Genomic DNA, 18,844 nt, shown 5'->3' on the forward strand with positions numbered 1-18,844 from the left:
CAATTTAGAGAATCTGGTATCGGAGGTGTCGGTCCAATGTATGTGGTTTCAGAAATGTACATATAATCATGCAGTCGGCTAACAAAGTAATAATTTAGGCAATTTAATTTACAATCACTGTTAGCAGTTTAATTTTAAGGTAGAGGTAATGAGCTCCTGGAAATAATGAATTACATATTAAGAATAATTAGATATAGAAATTTGGGAATGTGCATTTTGGTGTCCTCGCAGGTGCCATCTCTTAAAAGGTGTTGGTCATCTGTGGTCTTAAGAGGCTGGATCCAAACTGATGTATTCATTCAATTAATTTAAATATAAATAACATAATTATTTCTATATTATTGCCGATATTAAACAAAATGTATGCTATTCTGTGTAAATAAGTAAACAATAAAACATTAAGAACTAAAGTCGTGTGTGTGTGTTTTATTTATATATATATATATATATATATATATTGGCTGTAGTCAACCAAAGAAATGCTTAGTCGACCAAAGTCCTGTCCTGCGCAACGATCAGTCGACAAAAAAAAAAGAAAAAAAAAGACGCAATGTCTTTTTTGATTGAACATTTATTAAACAAATATAATAGAGCATTTTTAAAACAACAACGAAAAACATCAATAATACATAAAACTATAATAATAATACAATTCTTTGAAAATTAGGTTATTTTTTAAACTGCAAAGTGAGGAGTTCTGTCCTAGGTCTATAGTGAGAGTCACAATCGTGCACCTGACCACACCACACGCTACAAAAAATATAACTGCTAAAACTGCCAAATAATGAAAAATCCTAACAAAAGCTCTCGATTATACAGGCTGTATATTCTTCTTTACTTTCAAAGCTATGGGTTAACTTTTGTCCAATCGATCTAGGCGTTTTAAAACAAACACAAACAAACCCAAAATAGCCTTAAAAAGACACTAATAATAATAGGCTGTATAGTAGGAAGGCCTATAGATTTATTTTCGCTTTGTTACATTTGTTACAAAATCTATTGAGTCAGCATAATAAAGCTGTTAAGGCTAACGTTACTTACAGATCTGCAGGCCTAGTCCACCTTTTTTTATGTTGTGGGCCAAAAACACTAACATGTCCACATTCTTGGGTAAAAGACAGCTCCTCGACTTGTTAACAATAAATCCTGCTTCGGAAAATATGCGCTCTGCAGGGATGTAGCGTTCTAACTGAATGAATACAGCAAAACTACCTAGGATATATTCCTTACTGAGCGCGAAGCAGCAGTGCAGCCAGCCACAGGAGCGGTTCCCGACTGTTCATGTGGTGCGCTAAACTGTGGCGCCGTTATAAAATAGCCTAAATTAAAGCATTTAAAGTTTGGTATAAAACATAGCCTAATTATATTTAGAATACAGTAATATATAACTGCTAATAAAGGAATAAATATCAAGGAGTAAATCAATGAAAATTTCTTTATTGGTAAAAAAAAAAAATAAACAATTTGCAACTGGTCGACCAATGAGAATGTCAGTCGACCAAAACAGCATCGACTGATTAGTCAACTAAACGACTAAAGTTGACAGCCCTAATAAATACAAAAGCTAATTATCTCTATCATTCTCTTTTTGTCTCAGAGGATGAATATCGGTCTGCGGGCCTTCCTGGTAATAGCTGACAGCCTACAACAAAAAGATGGCGAGCCACCCATGCCCACCACAGGCGTCATCTTACCCTCAGGCAACACACTGCGGGTCAAGAAGATCTTCCTCAACACCACCCTTACAGATGAGGAAGCCAAGGTCATCGGTACGAACCCTTACTGTTCCTACACAGTTCTCCATAAGGAAGATATTCTTGAGTACATCCTCCCCTACCCTAAAGCATTTGGTCAAATTGGATTAGTTGGTTTTTAATGGAATTGTGATTCCTTGAGCATTAGCTGTCCTCATTGAGTTTTCAGCATAAAGTAAGCTGTGACTTTTTTTTTTTTTTTTTTTTTTTAGTGAGAAAGTTTTAAATATTTTGGGAATGTATTTGTGGTCTATTCATCTGCTGCCTTTTGGCATTAGTCAGAATTTCTACAAATACCTAAATTTGCCTTTTGATTTTTACTAGTTTGTTTATCTTTTCCAATGAAACGTCCATTGTAACATTTTCCTTCTGTGTGATAACTAAGCTGTTCTCTTTCTGTTTGTGTTTGTCTTTCTAGGTATGTCTCTTTATTACCCTCAGGTTAGAAAGGCCCTGGATAACATCCTCAGGCACCTGGATAAAGAGGTGGGACGATCCATGAGTATGACGAACGTTCAGATGTCCAACAAAGAGCCAGAGGACATGATCACGTTAGTTTCTATAGATTTTATCGACTTAAATATGATATAAGCATCTTTAATTTTTAAATTGGTATGAAAATAAATAGCGTTGTTTAACTGACTTTTATCGTGTTTAATGCATTTGTGTCTTCTGCTTTAGTGGGGAGCGTAAACCGAAGATTGATCTGTTCCGGACATGTGTAGCTGCCATTCCCAGACTAATCCCAGACGGCATGAGCAGACAGGATCTCATCGAGCTACTGGCCAAGTAATGACCTGTGACCCTCACGTCAGCCCTCATTCATCAGCGCAAAAAAACTCCAGCCATTTCCCAATTCACTAGTTCTGTTGTTGTTAGAAAACAATTACATTTATACAAACTGATCATTCGCTTCAGCAGAAATGTCTTGACTAGTACGAATTTTATGATTTGAATCTGATTCACAAGCTTTCAATTTGATTCAGTATTGTCTGAGCCAATAGCCTTGGGTGTAGCCTTGTTTGTCATACATAAGTGTTTATTAAGTGTTTATTAAGAGTTTAGTTACATATTAAGCATTTAGTTACTGTAGGGATATGAGTAAAACACAGGAATAAAGATCACAATTATTCAGAAAGATACCCAGCCAAATGGACTAATATGACATTCCATATATTCATGACTTCCTGTACAACAACCACAATCTGAGTCAGACTTCCTGTTATGTTGTAATAGCATGTAGTCAGAACCTGTACATCACTATTATCCACTTGACCTCTCTGCGGTTGTGGTGACGCATGATGCTGTTATGAAGATGATTTATATCGTTTCTTTCTTGCATTTATTAAGCAATGACTCTTTCTTTCTCCTATCCGTCCAGACTGACCATCCATATGGATGAGGAGCTGCGTGGTCTGGCGTTCACCACTCTGCAGGCTCTGATGGTGGACTTCCCGGACTGGAGAGAAGACGTGTTGTCTGGTTTTGTGTATTTCATTGTGAGGGAGGTGACTGACGTTCACCCCACACTACTGGACAACGCTGTCAAGATGCTGCTGCAGCTTATCATACAATGGAGACAGGCGGTACAGAGCAGCAACCGTGGCCATGATTCACAGGTGCAGTCATACTCACAACAGAATTAAGTTTTAATATAATATAATGTAATATAATATAATATAATATAATATAATATAATATAATATAATATAATATAATATAATATAATATAATATAATATAATATAATATATACTCTACCTTGGTGAGTGTTAGAGAATTTTTTCAAAAACATAAAAAAAATCGTACCGACCCCAAACTTTTGAACGGTAGTGTGTGTATTTATATTATTTTTCTTGTAGTTTATTATACATTTTTAACTTGTAGTTTAACATGCTATTTATTTATTGTATATTTTTTAGAGCCCTTCTCTCCCTCTGGAGCGATCTCCTCTCTGGACAGTTCTGCATGTGGTGGAGGGTCTGGCTCTAGTCGTGCTCTGCAGCTGTCGACCTGCAACGCGCAGACTCGCTGTCAATGTACTCAAAGAGGTCCGATCACTGCACACGGCCCTCTGCATCGCTAAGGTAACCATTCGCTCTGAATGACTTCCTGTTGTTCACCTACTTCAGATGACCTTCTTTTTTGCTCTTCATATTCATTGCATTGTCTTGTTTTTCTCTCTCTCAGGGAGACGAGGAGTTGGCTATAGACGTGATGGACAGATTGAGTGCTTCAGTCCTCGAGAGCTTTATTCACCTTACTGGGGCCGATCAGGTGAGGAAATGTGGAACGTTATGTATTTTGGATATTGGTGTCCCCTCCAGACAGATGATTGGAAACCTTCTGCCCAAAAAATAAAAATGACTCACTATTTTTTTTTTTTTATCAAGATTATCATATTTTTTGCCCCTTTTTGCTGTAGACAAATCTGCTGTACTGTCCCAGTGGAATAGACCTTCAGACTCTGGCAGAGTGGAGCTCGTCTCCCATCAGCCATCAGTTTGATGTGGTAAGCCCCTCCCACATCTGGGTGTTTGCCCATGTGACACAAGGTCAGGACCCCTGGGTCATCAGCCTGTCTAGTTACCTGCGGCAAGAGCACCTGCCCAAGCACTGCCCCACTGCGCTGAGCTACGCTTGGCTCTTCGCGTCTACACGCCTTCAGCTGCTCTCCCCACAAGTCGACATCAAGTATGTTTTCACTTTCAGTTGTGTCTCTATTTGGGAAATGGGTTAAACATAACTATATCTTTATTAAACATATCTATAACATAACACAAAAACATAACTATATCTCGATATTTTCAGCCTGTATTTCATAGCCATTGTTGTCAAACAACTATTAACTAACTATTAACTATGACTTTTGCCTAAATAAACTTCTAATTACTGTTAATTAATAGTTAGTAAGGCAGTTGTTAAGTTTAGGTATTGGGTAGGATTATGGGATGTAGAATATGGTCTTGCAGAATAAGGCATTAATATGTGCTTTATTCTTTAAGTACTAATAAACAGCCAATATCCTAGTAAAATGCATGCTAATAAGCAACTAGTTAATAGTGAGAATTGGAGCCTAAATTAAAGTGTTACCCATAATTTAATATTCCTGTGTGACCTTTGACCTTGCAGCAGCCCGATCAACGCTAAGAAGGTGAACAGCATGAGCAGTAGCAGTGACTCATACGTAGGGCTTTGGAGGAACTACCTAATCCTCTGTTGCAGTTCTGCCACCTCTTCCTTATCTTCATCCTCATCTTCATCGGCCCCCGGCTCTGTCCGCTGCTCCCCACCTGAGACGCTGGCATCCACCCCAGACAGCGGATATAGTTACGACTCAAAGGTCAGAGGTCTCAGCACCCTACCAGCTCTAATGTCAGATGTAATGATTAGCACTGTTAAATGTGATATATTTGGGACACAATATTTTAAATGATAAACAAGTTTGTGTACATGAGTCTCTGTGTGTGTTTGTGCAGATCGTCAGCATTCCGTCCCCTTCCTCTTTGTTCAAGCATGTGGTTCCCATGATGCGCTCTGAGAGCATGGACATCACTGAGTCTCTTGTCCTGGGGCTTGGCCGGACCAACCCTATTGCCTTCAGGTGTGTTTTAGGATCACCTGACCTAGATCTTTTTACAAGGTGTAAAAGGCATATCGGGCTGACGCTTGGTATTGACTGAAATGCATCTGAAATTAACCTCCTGTGACCACTTGTGACTGGATTTCATGGCTACATGCATCACTTACTATGTCAGTCAAAAAAGTAGACAAAAATTAGACAAACAAGTAGAGATAAAGTGTGCAGAAAAACTACCAAATATGCTATAAGTATATGCTTAAATCCAGTGATATGTCTTGCAGAGAGCTGTTGGAGGAGTTAAACCCCATCATTAAAGAGGCGCTTGAGAGAAGGCCAGAGGTGAGTGAACGCCGTGACACATTGTGACACTTGACCATGAAGGAATCGCTGCTTACAAGGACTCATGGATAAATGTTCCACTTGACCTTTTAAATGCAAGCTTTTTTTGTCCATCTATTTATGATACAGTAGCAGATCTACACAAAATATCTGATCCTTCTTATTTTTTTATGTTCCTTTAGAATATGAAACGACGCCGGCGTCGTGACATTCTCAGAGTCCAGCTGGTCCGGATTTTTGAACTACTGGCCGATTCTGGAGTCATCAGTCAGACGTAAATCTCACACATATACACACTACAAGTACACTTCAAGTACACCATTGAAAAGTTTTGTTTTTGAAATAAAAGTATAATTTTTAAATAAATACTTCAGCAGGGATGCATTAAACTGGTCAAAATAGTAGATTTCTATTTGAAATAAATTCATTTTAACTTATTCATCTAAGAATCCTGAAATGTAATGTATCATAGTTTCCACAAAATTTAAAGCAGCACAACTGTTTTCAACACTGATAATAATTAATAAGAAATGCTTGAGCACAAAATCAGCATATTAGAATGATTTCATGAAGGATCATGTGACACTGAAGAGTAAGTAAACTTTTCCAGTGGAGTGGCACTTTTCTCCAGCATGCATCACATGAGATTTCTAAACATTTCCATCATATCTCAATGATGTATTATGTTCAACAGCATTCTGCGATGGAAATGTAATTAAACACATTTGGAATAAAATATTCGACTCCTTAGTTTTCTAAGGCTAACGTCATTGCTAGCACTTTATGTATCCTTAATGACAAGGTGTTTGTGCTAGAGGTGTTAATCATTACTTCATTGTCTCACGGTTTGATTCAATTACGATTCGATTATAAAACGATTCATAATGCATAATGATGCATCTTTTTCTTTTATTAATAATAATTATTATATTAATAATCACAATATAGTTCTTTTGTTATTTTAAATGTTATTTGTGAAAACGAAACATCAGACGCAAGTGCTTTGCTTACGAAGGACATATACGCAACTTTTTTTTTTATGAATATAGCTTAGAGTACTTTATTTACAATTAAAACATTACACTAATATGTATGATAGGCATATTTAATTAGATTTTTTATTTTTTTTTTATCTTGTTTTTATGCATCAATGTAGAATCGTTCACATCAGCATTACGATGCATTGTTAAAACGATTGTATTTCACAACTCTAGTTTGTGCTTTGTCTATGCAGTGCGAGTGGTGGTCTGGATGGGGAGTCTCACTCTCTGAACAGCGCTCTACTGGAGTACGTGGATCTCACCCGACAGCTTCTGGAGGCTGAAAACGACAAAGATTCAGACACACTGAGAGACATCCGCTCTCACTTCAGTGCCCTAGTGGCCAACATCATACAGAATGTACCAGGTACACATAAACGGCCTTTTCGCAGCAGGTCATAGTGTTAGTAGCCCTTGAAACAAGTAACTAAACTGAAATTGAACTTGAACTGACCTCATGACTGTGTTTCTGCAGTACACCAGAGGAGGAGTATATTCCCTCAGCAGTCACTGAGACACAGTCTGTTCATGCTCTTCAGTCATTGGGCTGGACCCTTCAGCATCATGTTCACACCATTGGACCGATACAGCGACCGCAACATGCAGATTAACAGACACCAGTACTGCGCGCTGAAGGTATGTTCTCACAAAATACACATTTGCATTTGCAGTGGTCTCAAATTTAACTTTCATCGAGTGAATATGGTCTATGATGTGTGTCTGCACAGGCCATGTCCGCAGTGCTGTGTTGTGGTCCGGTTGCTGATAACGTTGGCCTTTCTTCTGATGGCTATCTGTATAAGTGGCTGGACAACATTCTAGACTCTCAAGACCGCAAGGTAACCACAAGCCACTCATTAGCATCACTAACCAATCGACTTTTATGATGTGTGACGTCTGTGTATCTTTGTGCTCAGGTGCATCAGTTGGGTTGTGAGGCAGTGATGTTGTTGTTAGAGTTGAACCCAGATCAGAGCAATCTGATGTTCTGGGCGGTGGATCGCTGCTACACTGGCTCACGCAGGGTCGCGGCAGGCTGCTTCAGAGCAATCGCCAATGTCTTTCACAACAGGTACATATGACAATGTTCCTGTGATAATTGTGATTGAATTTGTGTCAGTAATTCAGATTAAATCAATACTGTGTGTTTGTTGTCTCTTGCAGGGATTACCAGTTTGACACTGTGGTTCTGCTGAATCTCATCTTGTTTAAAGCTGCCGACTCTTCCAGAGACATCTATGAAGTCGCCATGCAGCTACTGCAGGTCAATAAAGATACTTTTTTTCAGTCAAGGGGGAAAAAATGTAATTTCTATATGACAACATATCATAATATACAGATAGATACACAAAATCATTTATTTTTGCCCATGCTCTGCTTCCTGTAGAAAGAGTTACTCTACAGGTGTTGACAACAACCTGCTCATCCCTCTTTCTGTTGTGCCAAAAGTGAACAGTGAATGAATCTAGATTTGAAAGTGGTTTTAGAGCTTGTTTTTGTTTTTTGTTTTTGTTTTTTTTACCTAGTCAACTTCCAGTTCCCAATCACATTCTAAATTTCAATTTTGATTGCATTCAATGTAATTGTGAAAGGAAAGAGGAACTTTGAAAAACTTTTTTGCATAGCCAGAGTTAAGGCTTAAAAACACTACACGACTTTTAAAATCGACTTTTTACACTTGCCAACTTTACAGAGGAAAACATGGGCATCATACACTAAGTCTGAGGATCAAACACAACAAACATACACAGAAACATGCACCACATTGATAGAAGCATGACAAATTAAAACAAAATGGCTCAAATTATCAAAAATGTTTCATATCCTCCGACTGGATGGAATCGTAGTCTTAAGCCAAAAAGTCTTAAGCCCAGGATACACTGCAAGATTTTAGCAATCCGATAAGTTCATTACAAATCACACTGTGTGACATGGATCTATTAAACTTGGGTATGACAAGCATGTAGACTATACGATGATGACACCTGTTGACTAGTGAGCTACGATGCAAGTTTCTGTAGAAGAATAAAACGTCATCAGGATGCACTAGTGGTTAACAAAAAGACCATGATGAATCACACTTCGGCAGTTGTAGTTTGTATGTGTTCTGAAACAAAAGGAAGCGGCGAAAGAAGAAGGGAAAAGAGCTTGAGAAAAGCAGTTTTAAATTTTAGCACCACGTCGCATTGATTTCATGACGCATTTTCATTGGCTGGTCAGTAGACGTAGGTCGTAGCAGCAAGCACACTGTGCGTTGACCATGCTGAATTTCTGACACTGTCAGAAAATTATTGTAGGCTATCTTTGGTCTCAAGACCGGGAAAACGGCCATCTTTGTACCACTCTCACTGTACGACATAGGACGACCGATTAAGAGCCACGATCAAAGAAATCGCCACAATTGTTTCACGATGCCAATCTTTCGCCCGGGACAGCCAAAAATCGTGCAGTGTATCCCAGGCTTTAGGTCTGTGCCATCACACACTATGTGATTTTCTGTTATAGCTTTCAACTTCGACTGCCTAAAATCTGCAGACTGGCTCTGACTGTCAGCAACTAGCATTGACTCTTCCAAAAATCTGGACAAATGTCATTTAATGTATTTTAGCCTTTAGCATGTCCACATTACAGCTTATTTTGGCCAAGAACTGGCAGCGTAGGAAGTCTGGGCTTCACATCCGTACACTTGTAAAGTGACCAGCAACAGTTTGTGGTCAAACAAGTGCAGTTTGATTAAAGTTAAGTGCAACCAGCTCAATAACTTGTAGTAAATAATGTGTATGCATGTGTTGGTGTGTTAGATTCTAGAGCCCAAACTGTTCCGTTACGCCCATAAACTGGAGATCCAGCGTACTGATGGGGTCTTGTCTCCAGCATCTCCCCTCCCTCACCTGTACTCAGTGTCCTACTACCAACTCAGTGAAGAACTGGCACGGACTTACCCTGAACTCACCCTGCCCATCTTCTCAGGTACCTGTGTTATTCTTAACTGAAACTAAACATCACTTTCGTAATTTGAATAAAGCTGAAATAAAATAAAATATCGATAATGGCACAAATTTTCCCCTACATTCTTACTGTGTTTGTAATGGTATTTTGGCTGGTTTTATTCAGAGGTGAGTCAGAGAATACAGACAGCACACCCTGGTGGACGACAGGTGATGCTGCATTACCTCCTACCCTGGATGAACAACGTGGAGCTGGTGGACTTTAAGCCTTCAGCACGGCGTCAAGAGGAACCTTCGTCGACGGAGGAAGAGGAGGAGGCCCATGAGAGAGAGATGATGATGGTGAACAGCCGTCGCTGGTTGAAAGGAGAGGGCTGGGGTTCACCACATGCCACTACTATGATCCTCAACAACCTCATGTTCATGACTGCAAAGGTAAGCATTGATTAGGGTTGGAGCTAAACTCTGTAGGAAAGTGGACATTTAAGACCAGAGTTAAGAACTCCTGATGTAAATATATTATTTTAACACATTTATACCAAAGTTTTTAAGACGATCATTACATAAATGTTCATATGGTCTGATTTTACAGTATGGCGATGAGTTTGCATGGTCAGAGATTGAGAACGTCTGGACCACTTTAGCTGACAGCTGGCCCAAAAATCTGAAGATCATCCTGCACTTCCTCATCAGCATGTCTGGAGTCAACAGTGAACCAAGTCTCCTGCCTTATGTGAGTGACACCTGCCCTGGCCAGTCAAACACCAAATACTCAATACCTGAGCAGATGGGCTGCACTTGAGAGTTTGCCCATGTTACTTAACTAGTTAATTGGATACTATTGTGTTTCTGAACGTTTTTCCTAATATTTTGCAGGTCAAGCGTGTGGTGGTGTATCTGGGAAGGGATAAGACGATGCAGCTGCTGGAGGAGTTAATGTATGAGCTGGAGCTAACAGATCCTGTATCCTCAGCTGTCACTCATATGGATAACCCACCTTACTACCGCATTACTTCCTCTTACAAGATCCCTTCTGTTACATCAGGTATATATGTTTTAAACCACTCTGACTACTTATCTTTCTCAACATGACCTTTTTACAAATGATGTTTAGAATCATAAGACAAGGAATCTTGACTGTTCATGGGCTATCTTTATAGATACTTGAAAGAAAATTCACTGAAGTAGGAACAATTCAGGGAAACCAAAATATTAAAGAAAGCCTCCTGATAAACATGTGATCTAAAATCAGATGATCTAAGGAAACGGTCACATTTTCACTGTCATTTTGTTTAAATATTTGTTTTTTTCAGGAACAACGTCCAGTAGTAACACCATGGTACCTGGACCTGATGGACATCATGATAGCAAACTCAAAGATTCCAACATGGAGGACAGGTAAGAGTTTTAAGCAGAAAACATTTCTGTTGCATTTGTCCTCACTGTTTGCCCATAACAAAAAACATACAGCATGACCAGTGTTGTCCGAGTCATGAACAAATTAATTCGACATGCCTGTTCTTTTTAATGATTTGGTCAAAATAACACATTTCACCAAACTGCAAGTCATTTCTTTAACTCGTATCCTACTGAAAATAAACCAAGAACTGTTTATCAGCTATTACTGACTGGTTGTTCATTATTTGGTGCTTCCTCAATAGTACTTTGTTGAATTATGGAGATTTTAAGTGGTACCTGAATTCAACTTTCTGTATATCTGCACAGTTACACTCATTTGGACATCTACACTGGTCTGAACAGTAATCTGAACAGACAGCACCATCGACTGGAGTCCCGTTACAGCAGCAGCTCAGGAGGGTCCTATGAGGAGGAGAAGAGTGAGTACATTAACATTACTGTCATTCTTAAAATCAGCACTCCATCTAACTTCTTATGTTTCTCCTGTTCGGATCAACAAATACTTAGTCTGAAGACTGAGACAAAAAGACAAAAGACAAAAATGTGTGGATATAAAGGTAGAATCAGAAAAAATTTAATGGGTAGCATTTCAGTGATTTTTTTCCCTGTGTTTTTCTTTTACTGTATGTGAATTTCAATTCAAATGGTTGTGGTCTGGAATTTTTTATTTATATTTTGTTACTTGGTAACACTTTTCAATAAGGTTCATTAGTTATCTACATTAGTTAACATGAACTAATAATGAATTGCACTTATATAGCATTTATTAATCTTTTTTTATGTTAATTTCAACATTTACTAATACATTATTAAAATCTTGTTAAAATTAGTTAATGCTCTGTAAACTAACATGAACAAACAGTGAACAACTTATTTACATTAACTAATGTTAACGTAGATTAGTAAATACGGTAGCAAATGTATTGCTCAAGGTTAGTTCATCTTAGTTAACACATTAACTAATGTTTAACTAATGAATCTTATTGTAAAGTGTTACCAAATACTTTTATTCAGCAAAGATGTATAATGTGACAAATTTAATATTTATATATTAAATAAATGTTGTTCTTATGAACTTTCTATACATCAAAGAATCCTGAAAATGTATTGTATGTCTTCTGAAGGATCATGTGACACTGAAGACCAGAGTAATGGTTGCTGAAAATTCAGCTTTGCCATCACAGGAATAAATTACATTTTACAAATATATTAAAATAGATAAACAGTTATTTTAAATTATAATAGTATTTCACAATATTACTGTTTTTCTTGTATTTTTGATCAAATAAACAGCCTTTGTGAGCATAAGAGACTTCAAAAACATTAAAACTTTTGAACTGTAGTGAATGAACATGTTGTTTCTCTCTGTAGGTGACTCAATGCCTGTCTACGCTAACTGGCGTCTAAAGGTGATGGACCATAACCGGCCAGAGCCCCTCCCGTTTCCTCCCACTGGTGGCTGCTGGTCACCACTGGTTGATTACCTGCCTGAAACCACCACACCTGGAGTCTCCTTGCACAGGTAAAGGACATACTTGGTGTGTCCAACATCAGTGTCGTTCTCCTTGACCTTTGTCCACTAACAACACATTGTCATTTCTTTACAGGTGTAACATTGCCGTGATCTTGCTGACCGACCTCATTGTAGACCACGGGGTCAAAGTGGAATGGAGCTCGTACCTTCACCTGCTACTGCATGCAATCTTCATAGGTAACACACACACAACTTTATAATTTATTAAAAACATTAGCCCTGGAAAGTGCCACATTGTATACTCTGTGTTTGTTTGTGTGTGTAGGTTTTGACCATCAGCATCCAGAGGTCTATGAGCACTGCAAGCGTTTACTGCTCCACCTGCTGGTCGTCCAGGGTACCAACAGCAGTGTCCAGTCACTAGCATCTGTATTGCTCCGCAACCGCGAGCTGAATGAGCCCAGAGTTCTGACAGTCAAACCCACTCTTCAGGAGTTCAACCTCACAGGTACTTAAAAGCACAGGTGTTTTGCAAAATTTCTCTGCCACATTAGACATTTCTACCTAATCGACAATGATTAATTATAATAATAATGACCAATTGCAATATTAGCCATGTCCTAGTGTTTTTATACTAAGACTAAAATAATTGTGAATTGATTTGTCTCCAAGGTGTCGCAGAGCTAATGCCAGACTACCAGCCATCTCCAATGACTGACTCTGGCCTGAGCTCCAGCTCCACATCCTCTAGTATCAGTCTGGGCAGCTCAGTCCTGCCTCACCTCCCTCCTACTCTCCTTAATGAAGTAGACCTGTCTGCAGAGCAGGACGAGAAGGTCAAAAACCTCATCGAGTTCATCAGCTCCAGGTGAGGGGGTCACTGCATGCCACTATGTGATGCCAGTAATAAACTTTTCATGTAATTAGTTATTCGAGTAATTTTCAGTGTATGTAGTTTAATTTCACGTGTTTCTGTGTGAATGAGCAGCACGGTTTCGACTAATGCACATACTAACTACATGATGCTCGTGGTGTTTTTAGCATCTCCCTTCTCACTATATGAGACCACATGAATTTAATCTCCAGAGCTGCTCACACCATTTAATTTCATAAAAGTTATCATCCAATACACACTGGAACGTAAAGCTTTCCAAAAATGTGTAGACACTATTTTTGAGGATGAATTTGTTTTAAACACTTTTGTAAAACACAGAAAGAACAGGACACACTGAATTTAGGTAGGTTAAAAAATAAATAAATAAAATGAAATTTGTATTTCATTGGGCCCCAAATTAAGAGGTACAACTTAACTTATTTGTTTACAAGTAAACTCCAAAGGGTATGTGTACATTCATTCTTGAGGTCTAACAAACATATAGAATTCATTTGTTCCCTATTAATGATATGAAATGAATATCGAATAACGAGTATCTTGATAAATATTTATATCAAATGTTATTTAAAAAAAAAAATATTTGTAATGATATTTTTGGCCATATCACCCATCCCTTTTCAGAAGAGTTGTCTCTGTTCGAAGTTGAAGGAAAACTGCAAGTCCAGCTGGGGTCCATGATAGGGCACAATTGTTTATCAAATGACTTTCCTCATAGTTGTCTTGTCTCTGATGGGAAGGGAAAATGTTTTAATATCAAAAGCTTTAAATAATAATGCATTTCTGCAGTTTTATTACCAAACATTAATGCTGTTCCTGGCAAGTTTCCCTGGATACACACTGAATGTATATTTATTTTGTATTAAGTTGATGTTTTTTTCCCTCTGCCTGCAGCCATGTCTAACAGGAGAGGGTATTATTGCCTTGCATGCGTGTGTGTGTGTGTGTGTGTGTGTGTGTGTGTGTGTGTGTGTGTGTGTGTGTGTGTGCGTGTGCGTGTGTGTGTGTGTGTGTGCTCTGTCTCGTTTCTGTGTGAACGTTTGATTCAGAGTGTTTTTATACTTACGGTTTATTTGTTTACTGGGAGTTGTGTGAGCCTGCTTTGCCTTTGCTTTATGTTAGATATTTCCTGCTTTGTCACTTCCTCTAATTCTTTTCTTCTGATTGGTTGGCCCGTAGGAAGCGTGGTCCACTCTGGAACCATGAAGATGTCTCTCCTAAAAACCCCAACATCAAGAGTGCTGATCAGCTTAGTGTATTCCTTCGTCATGTTGTCAACGTCTTCAAACAGACACCGTCCGGTAAGACATGGCATGCTGATTTCATCACATTATGTAGTGGACCAATTTCCTTATGAAGGAATACTTACTTTTTACTTTAAGTGAATTTAAATGTTTATTCTGTGGTTGATTTTTGTGATGCATGTTTGATTAGGTTATCAGTTGGAGCAGGAGCTAAGTGAAGTGGCTTTGCAGACCGCCTTGTCCTGCTCATCACGACACTATGCGGGTCGCTCCTTCCAGATCTTCAGAGCGCTGAAACAGCCACTCACAGCCTCCACGCTGTCAGATGTGCTGTCTCGTCTGGTAGAGACTGTGGGAGATCCAGGGGAAGAGGCTCAGGTATATAGAAATGTCCCACTGTTCCAGAAGTACAGATAAAAAAGCAACAGCAGGGCTTTTTTTGTGCTGACTTGATCAGGGTCAGTACTTCAGATTTTCATTGACCCTGCTACAACAATATAAGTAGCAATTTTAGGCAAAATTTTTTCTATTAAACTTTCACTTTATATTTATGTATATTATACATTTAAATAAATAGAACATTAAAAAAAAACTTTTTATGATATATTTTTTGTCAGAAAAAGGTTTTTATTATTGATTAAAAGTTCTATTAAATAAATAGAACATTTATATTTAAATTGAAAAAAATATATATTTAAGTATAATATATATTTTTAATAAAGATAACATTTATTAAAAAAAAGAATTTATTATCTTTTTTTGTCAGGAAAAGTTTTATAAAATATTTATATGTAAACAAATAAATAATATTAATATAATATCCTTGAAACTTTCGAAAATTTATTGTTCAACAAGTCTTCAAAGCTTTGTGATATATTTTTGTCAGAAAAAAGATTTTATTTTAATTAAACTTTCTATTAAAGCTGCTGTCCGTAAGATTTGCCTCTTAGTCGCCATCTCTGTTTGAAACCTGCAGTTGCAGTTATATGTGAATATGCATAGTCTAGCTGGGACTCCTTCCTTTCTGTTTACGGACGTGACGTAATGACGCAAAGACGAACGGCTGCATGCTCGAATTTCCTACGGAAATCCACCAGTATCGATTTATCATAAAACATTATTACAAGCTTACTGTTGTGAATCGTAAGGAGGGAAGGAGATAGTTTTGAACACTGGCTGGTTATGTACTTGCTCAAAAATTTACGGTTACGGACTGCAGCTTTAAATAAATAAAATATATTTAAATTTATTTTTTAAATATAATATATATTTTTAATGAAAAGAACAGTTTATTTTAAAAAAATAATCTTTTTCTGACTTTTTGTCAGGAAAAGTTTTATACAGTATGCATGTACATGTAAACAAAATAAATAATTTTAATATAATATCCTTGAAACTTTCTAAGATTCGTTGTTCAACAAATTTTAGTTTTAAGATTTAATTTCAGCAAAACCTCATCTTTGTTAGCCATTTTGATTTACTTTAATTAGATTTTTAAATCAGTGTTCATGTTGGCCCAATTGTACATGTAGTATTCGTGTCAAATGGCCTTCCTAAGTGCTGATCCCTAAAAAAGTCATAATCAAACATTTCATCTGTCTTTTGCAGGGTTTTGTTATTGAGTTGCTGTTGACACTAGAGGCTGGTATAGACACTCTGGCTGAAACGATGAAGAGCTACGACCTGCTTACTGCACTCTCACAGTAAGACATGCTCTGCTACAGCAACACTTCCAAAAATTTCCATCGTATACAGCACATTACTAAAAATGCTGTCTCCATCTCTTTGTAGGGCATCTCATGATCCTCTGCAGGGCACCAAGTTTGCCAATAACAGGAAAAGTACCGGTCAGCTGAACCTCGGCAGTGGAAGTTTCTTGCATGTCCATTACAGCCACACTCGCAGCAACTCCCTCCGTGCCAGTCTGATGGGTGAGCGCCTCGGAGACCGTCGCCGCAGCAATACCCTTGATGTAGCCGACCGCTTGGGCGGCAGCCACGGCAACCTTGCTCGCACACGGAGCTTATCATCATTACGAGAGGGTGGTGTCAGTGGCGATGGAGGAGGCGTAGGTGGAGGAGGTGGAACTGGAGGATCTGGTGAGGTGGTGCCACCGACAGACCCCACTAATCTGATGGCGACGGTCTTCTGGATTGCTACGTCACTGCTAGAGTCCGATTATGAGTTTGAGTACTTGCTGGCACTCAGGCTGCTGAACCGCCTGCTGGCCCAGATGCCCCTGGAGAAGGTGGACAGCAGGGAGAAGCTGGAGAGAGTGCAGGCCAAACTAAAGTGGTACAACTTCCCTGGCCTGCTGACACTCTTCCTGAAGGGTTTCACTTCAGCTGCAACTCAGGAGCTCACAATTCACCTCCTCAGTAAACTCATCACTGTGTCCCGACACACACTCATAGACCCCTCACAGCTAGCAGGTGTGCCCATGGTTTCGGGAACATTTTAAAATCTAAAATCTTGTTGAGAATTGTCATTCCTGGGTCTTGAAAATAAATGAGAGGGTGTATCCATATATTTATTGTCTTATTTCCTGTTAGGTTTTCCTCTGAATATCCTATGCCTGCTGCCGCACCTGGTCCAGCACTTTGACAACCCCACAGGGTTCTGTAAGGAGACGGCTGATCGAATCGCCAAAGTGTGTGCTGAGGAAAAGTCAGCCACACTGGCCAACCTGGCCCACATGATGAGCCTGTACTCGACGCACAGCTACTCGCGAGACAGCACCAACTGGATCAATGTGGTGTGCCGCTACTTGCACGACTCCTTCTCTGAAATCACCTTCAACCTGGTCACGTACCTAGCTGAGGTGAGATTAACGTTACCGTAACGTTATTAACGTACATTGAGTAATACCATTGGAAATAAACTATTGGAAACAAATGCTTTCAGTATTTTGTTGCATCGACCTTGGTGTAAACAGGCCGTAGAACAAGTGGATGAATAATTTCATATATATATATATATATATATATATATATATATATATATATATATATATATATATATATATATATATATATATATATATATATATATATATATATACTGTATGTATGTATGTATGTATGTATATATATATATATATATATACTGTATGTATGTATGTATATATATATATATACTGTATGTATGTGTATATATATATATATATATATATATATATATACTGTATGTATGTATGTATATATATATATATATATATATATATATATATATATATATATACTGTATATGTGTATATATATACTGTATATGTGTATATATATACTGTATATGTGTATATATATACTGTATATGTGTATATATATACTGTATATGTGTATATATATACTGTATATGTGTATATATATATATATATATATACACATATACAGTATATATATATATATATATATATATATATACACATATACAGTATATATATATATATATATATATATATATATATATATATATATATATATATATATATATATATATATATATATATATTTAAAAAGTTATTTCTTAATATCAAAAGTTTAGGGTCAGTAAGATTGAAAGTATGCTGCATTTATTTGATCAATAATACAGCACAATCAGCAATATTGTGAAATATTATTAATGTATTCTATTTTAATATATTATAAAATGTAATTTATTCCTGTGATGGATGGCAAAGCTAAATTTGTGACAGTCATTACTCCCATCCTCAGTGCCACATTACCCTTCTGAAATCATTCTAATATGCTAAATTGCTGCTCAAGAAACATTTTTTTATTATTAATATGACTATTAGCAATGTTAAAAACAGTTGTGCTGCTTAATTTTTATTTTTATTTATTTGGAGACTGGTGCATTTTTTTTTTTTCAGGAATCTTTGATGAATAGAAAGTTAAAAAACTGTTTATTTGACAGAAATATTTTGTAAAAATGTAAAAGTCTTTACTGCCATTTTGATCAATTTAAAGTCTCCCTGAAATCAAAATTTAAGTTTTTTTAGCTTTAAGTATAAATATGTTTGCCTTAATGTTATTAATAAGCTGGTGTGTTCCAAAACAATGTCAAAAATCGCATTTAGGAGATATAAGCATTCAAAACTTCCGCTAAAATGGATCACGGATTTTCATGACATCACATCGCACTTCAGCTTCTCAT

At 37.5% G+C, this 18,844-nt stretch overlaps 1 protein-coding gene across 14 annotated transcripts in view; it reads left to right on the forward strand.

Moving 5' to 3' along the window:
• Positions 1-18,844, forward strand: part of fryl (furry homolog, like) — a 114,800-nt gene that overhangs the window by 75,485 nt on the left and 20,471 nt on the right. For all 14 annotated transcript variants that reach the window (XM_067383714.1, XM_067383717.1, XM_067383713.1 and 11 more), the window contains 31 exons: positions 1,598-1,769; positions 2,173-2,305; positions 2,436-2,543; positions 3,136-3,373; positions 3,676-3,840; positions 3,944-4,030; positions 4,179-4,447; positions 4,886-5,096; positions 5,233-5,357; positions 5,618-5,675; positions 5,858-5,949; positions 6,910-7,082; positions 7,191-7,351; positions 7,444-7,554; positions 7,633-7,787; positions 7,880-7,979; positions 9,517-9,685; positions 9,830-10,098; positions 10,256-10,396; positions 10,540-10,708; positions 10,977-11,061; positions 11,389-11,501; positions 12,454-12,604; positions 12,690-12,793; positions 12,882-13,064; positions 13,229-13,424; positions 14,628-14,749; positions 14,883-15,070; positions 16,301-16,395; positions 16,484-17,124; positions 17,245-17,513. In XM_067383714.1, the coding sequence (XP_067239815.1) occupies positions 1,598-1,769; positions 2,173-2,305; positions 2,436-2,543; positions 3,136-3,373; positions 3,676-3,840; positions 3,944-4,030; positions 4,179-4,447; positions 4,886-5,096; positions 5,233-5,357; positions 5,618-5,675; positions 5,858-5,949; positions 6,910-7,082; positions 7,191-7,351; positions 7,444-7,554; positions 7,633-7,787; positions 7,880-7,979; positions 9,517-9,685; positions 9,830-10,098; positions 10,256-10,396; positions 10,540-10,708; positions 10,977-11,061; positions 11,389-11,501; positions 12,454-12,604; positions 12,690-12,793; positions 12,882-13,064; positions 13,229-13,424; positions 14,628-14,749; positions 14,883-15,070; positions 16,301-16,395; positions 16,484-17,124; positions 17,245-17,513 (5,253 nt within the window). The remainder of the gene's footprint in view (positions 1-1,597; positions 1,770-2,172; positions 2,306-2,435; positions 2,544-3,135; positions 3,374-3,675; positions 3,841-3,943; positions 4,031-4,178; positions 4,448-4,885; positions 5,097-5,232; positions 5,358-5,617; positions 5,676-5,857; positions 5,950-6,909; positions 7,083-7,190; positions 7,352-7,443; positions 7,555-7,632; positions 7,788-7,879; positions 7,980-9,516; positions 9,686-9,829; positions 10,099-10,255; positions 10,397-10,539; positions 10,709-10,976; positions 11,062-11,388; positions 11,502-12,453; positions 12,605-12,689; positions 12,794-12,881; positions 13,065-13,228; positions 13,425-14,627; positions 14,750-14,882; positions 15,071-16,300; positions 16,396-16,483; positions 17,125-17,244; positions 17,514-18,844) is intronic.

The sequence above is a fragment of the Chanodichthys erythropterus genome, chromosome 4 (assembly GCF_024489055.1).
Source record: "Chanodichthys erythropterus isolate Z2021 chromosome 4, ASM2448905v1, whole genome shotgun sequence".
Classification (NCBI taxonomy): Eukaryota; Metazoa; Chordata; class Actinopteri; order Cypriniformes; family Xenocyprididae; genus Chanodichthys; species Chanodichthys erythropterus.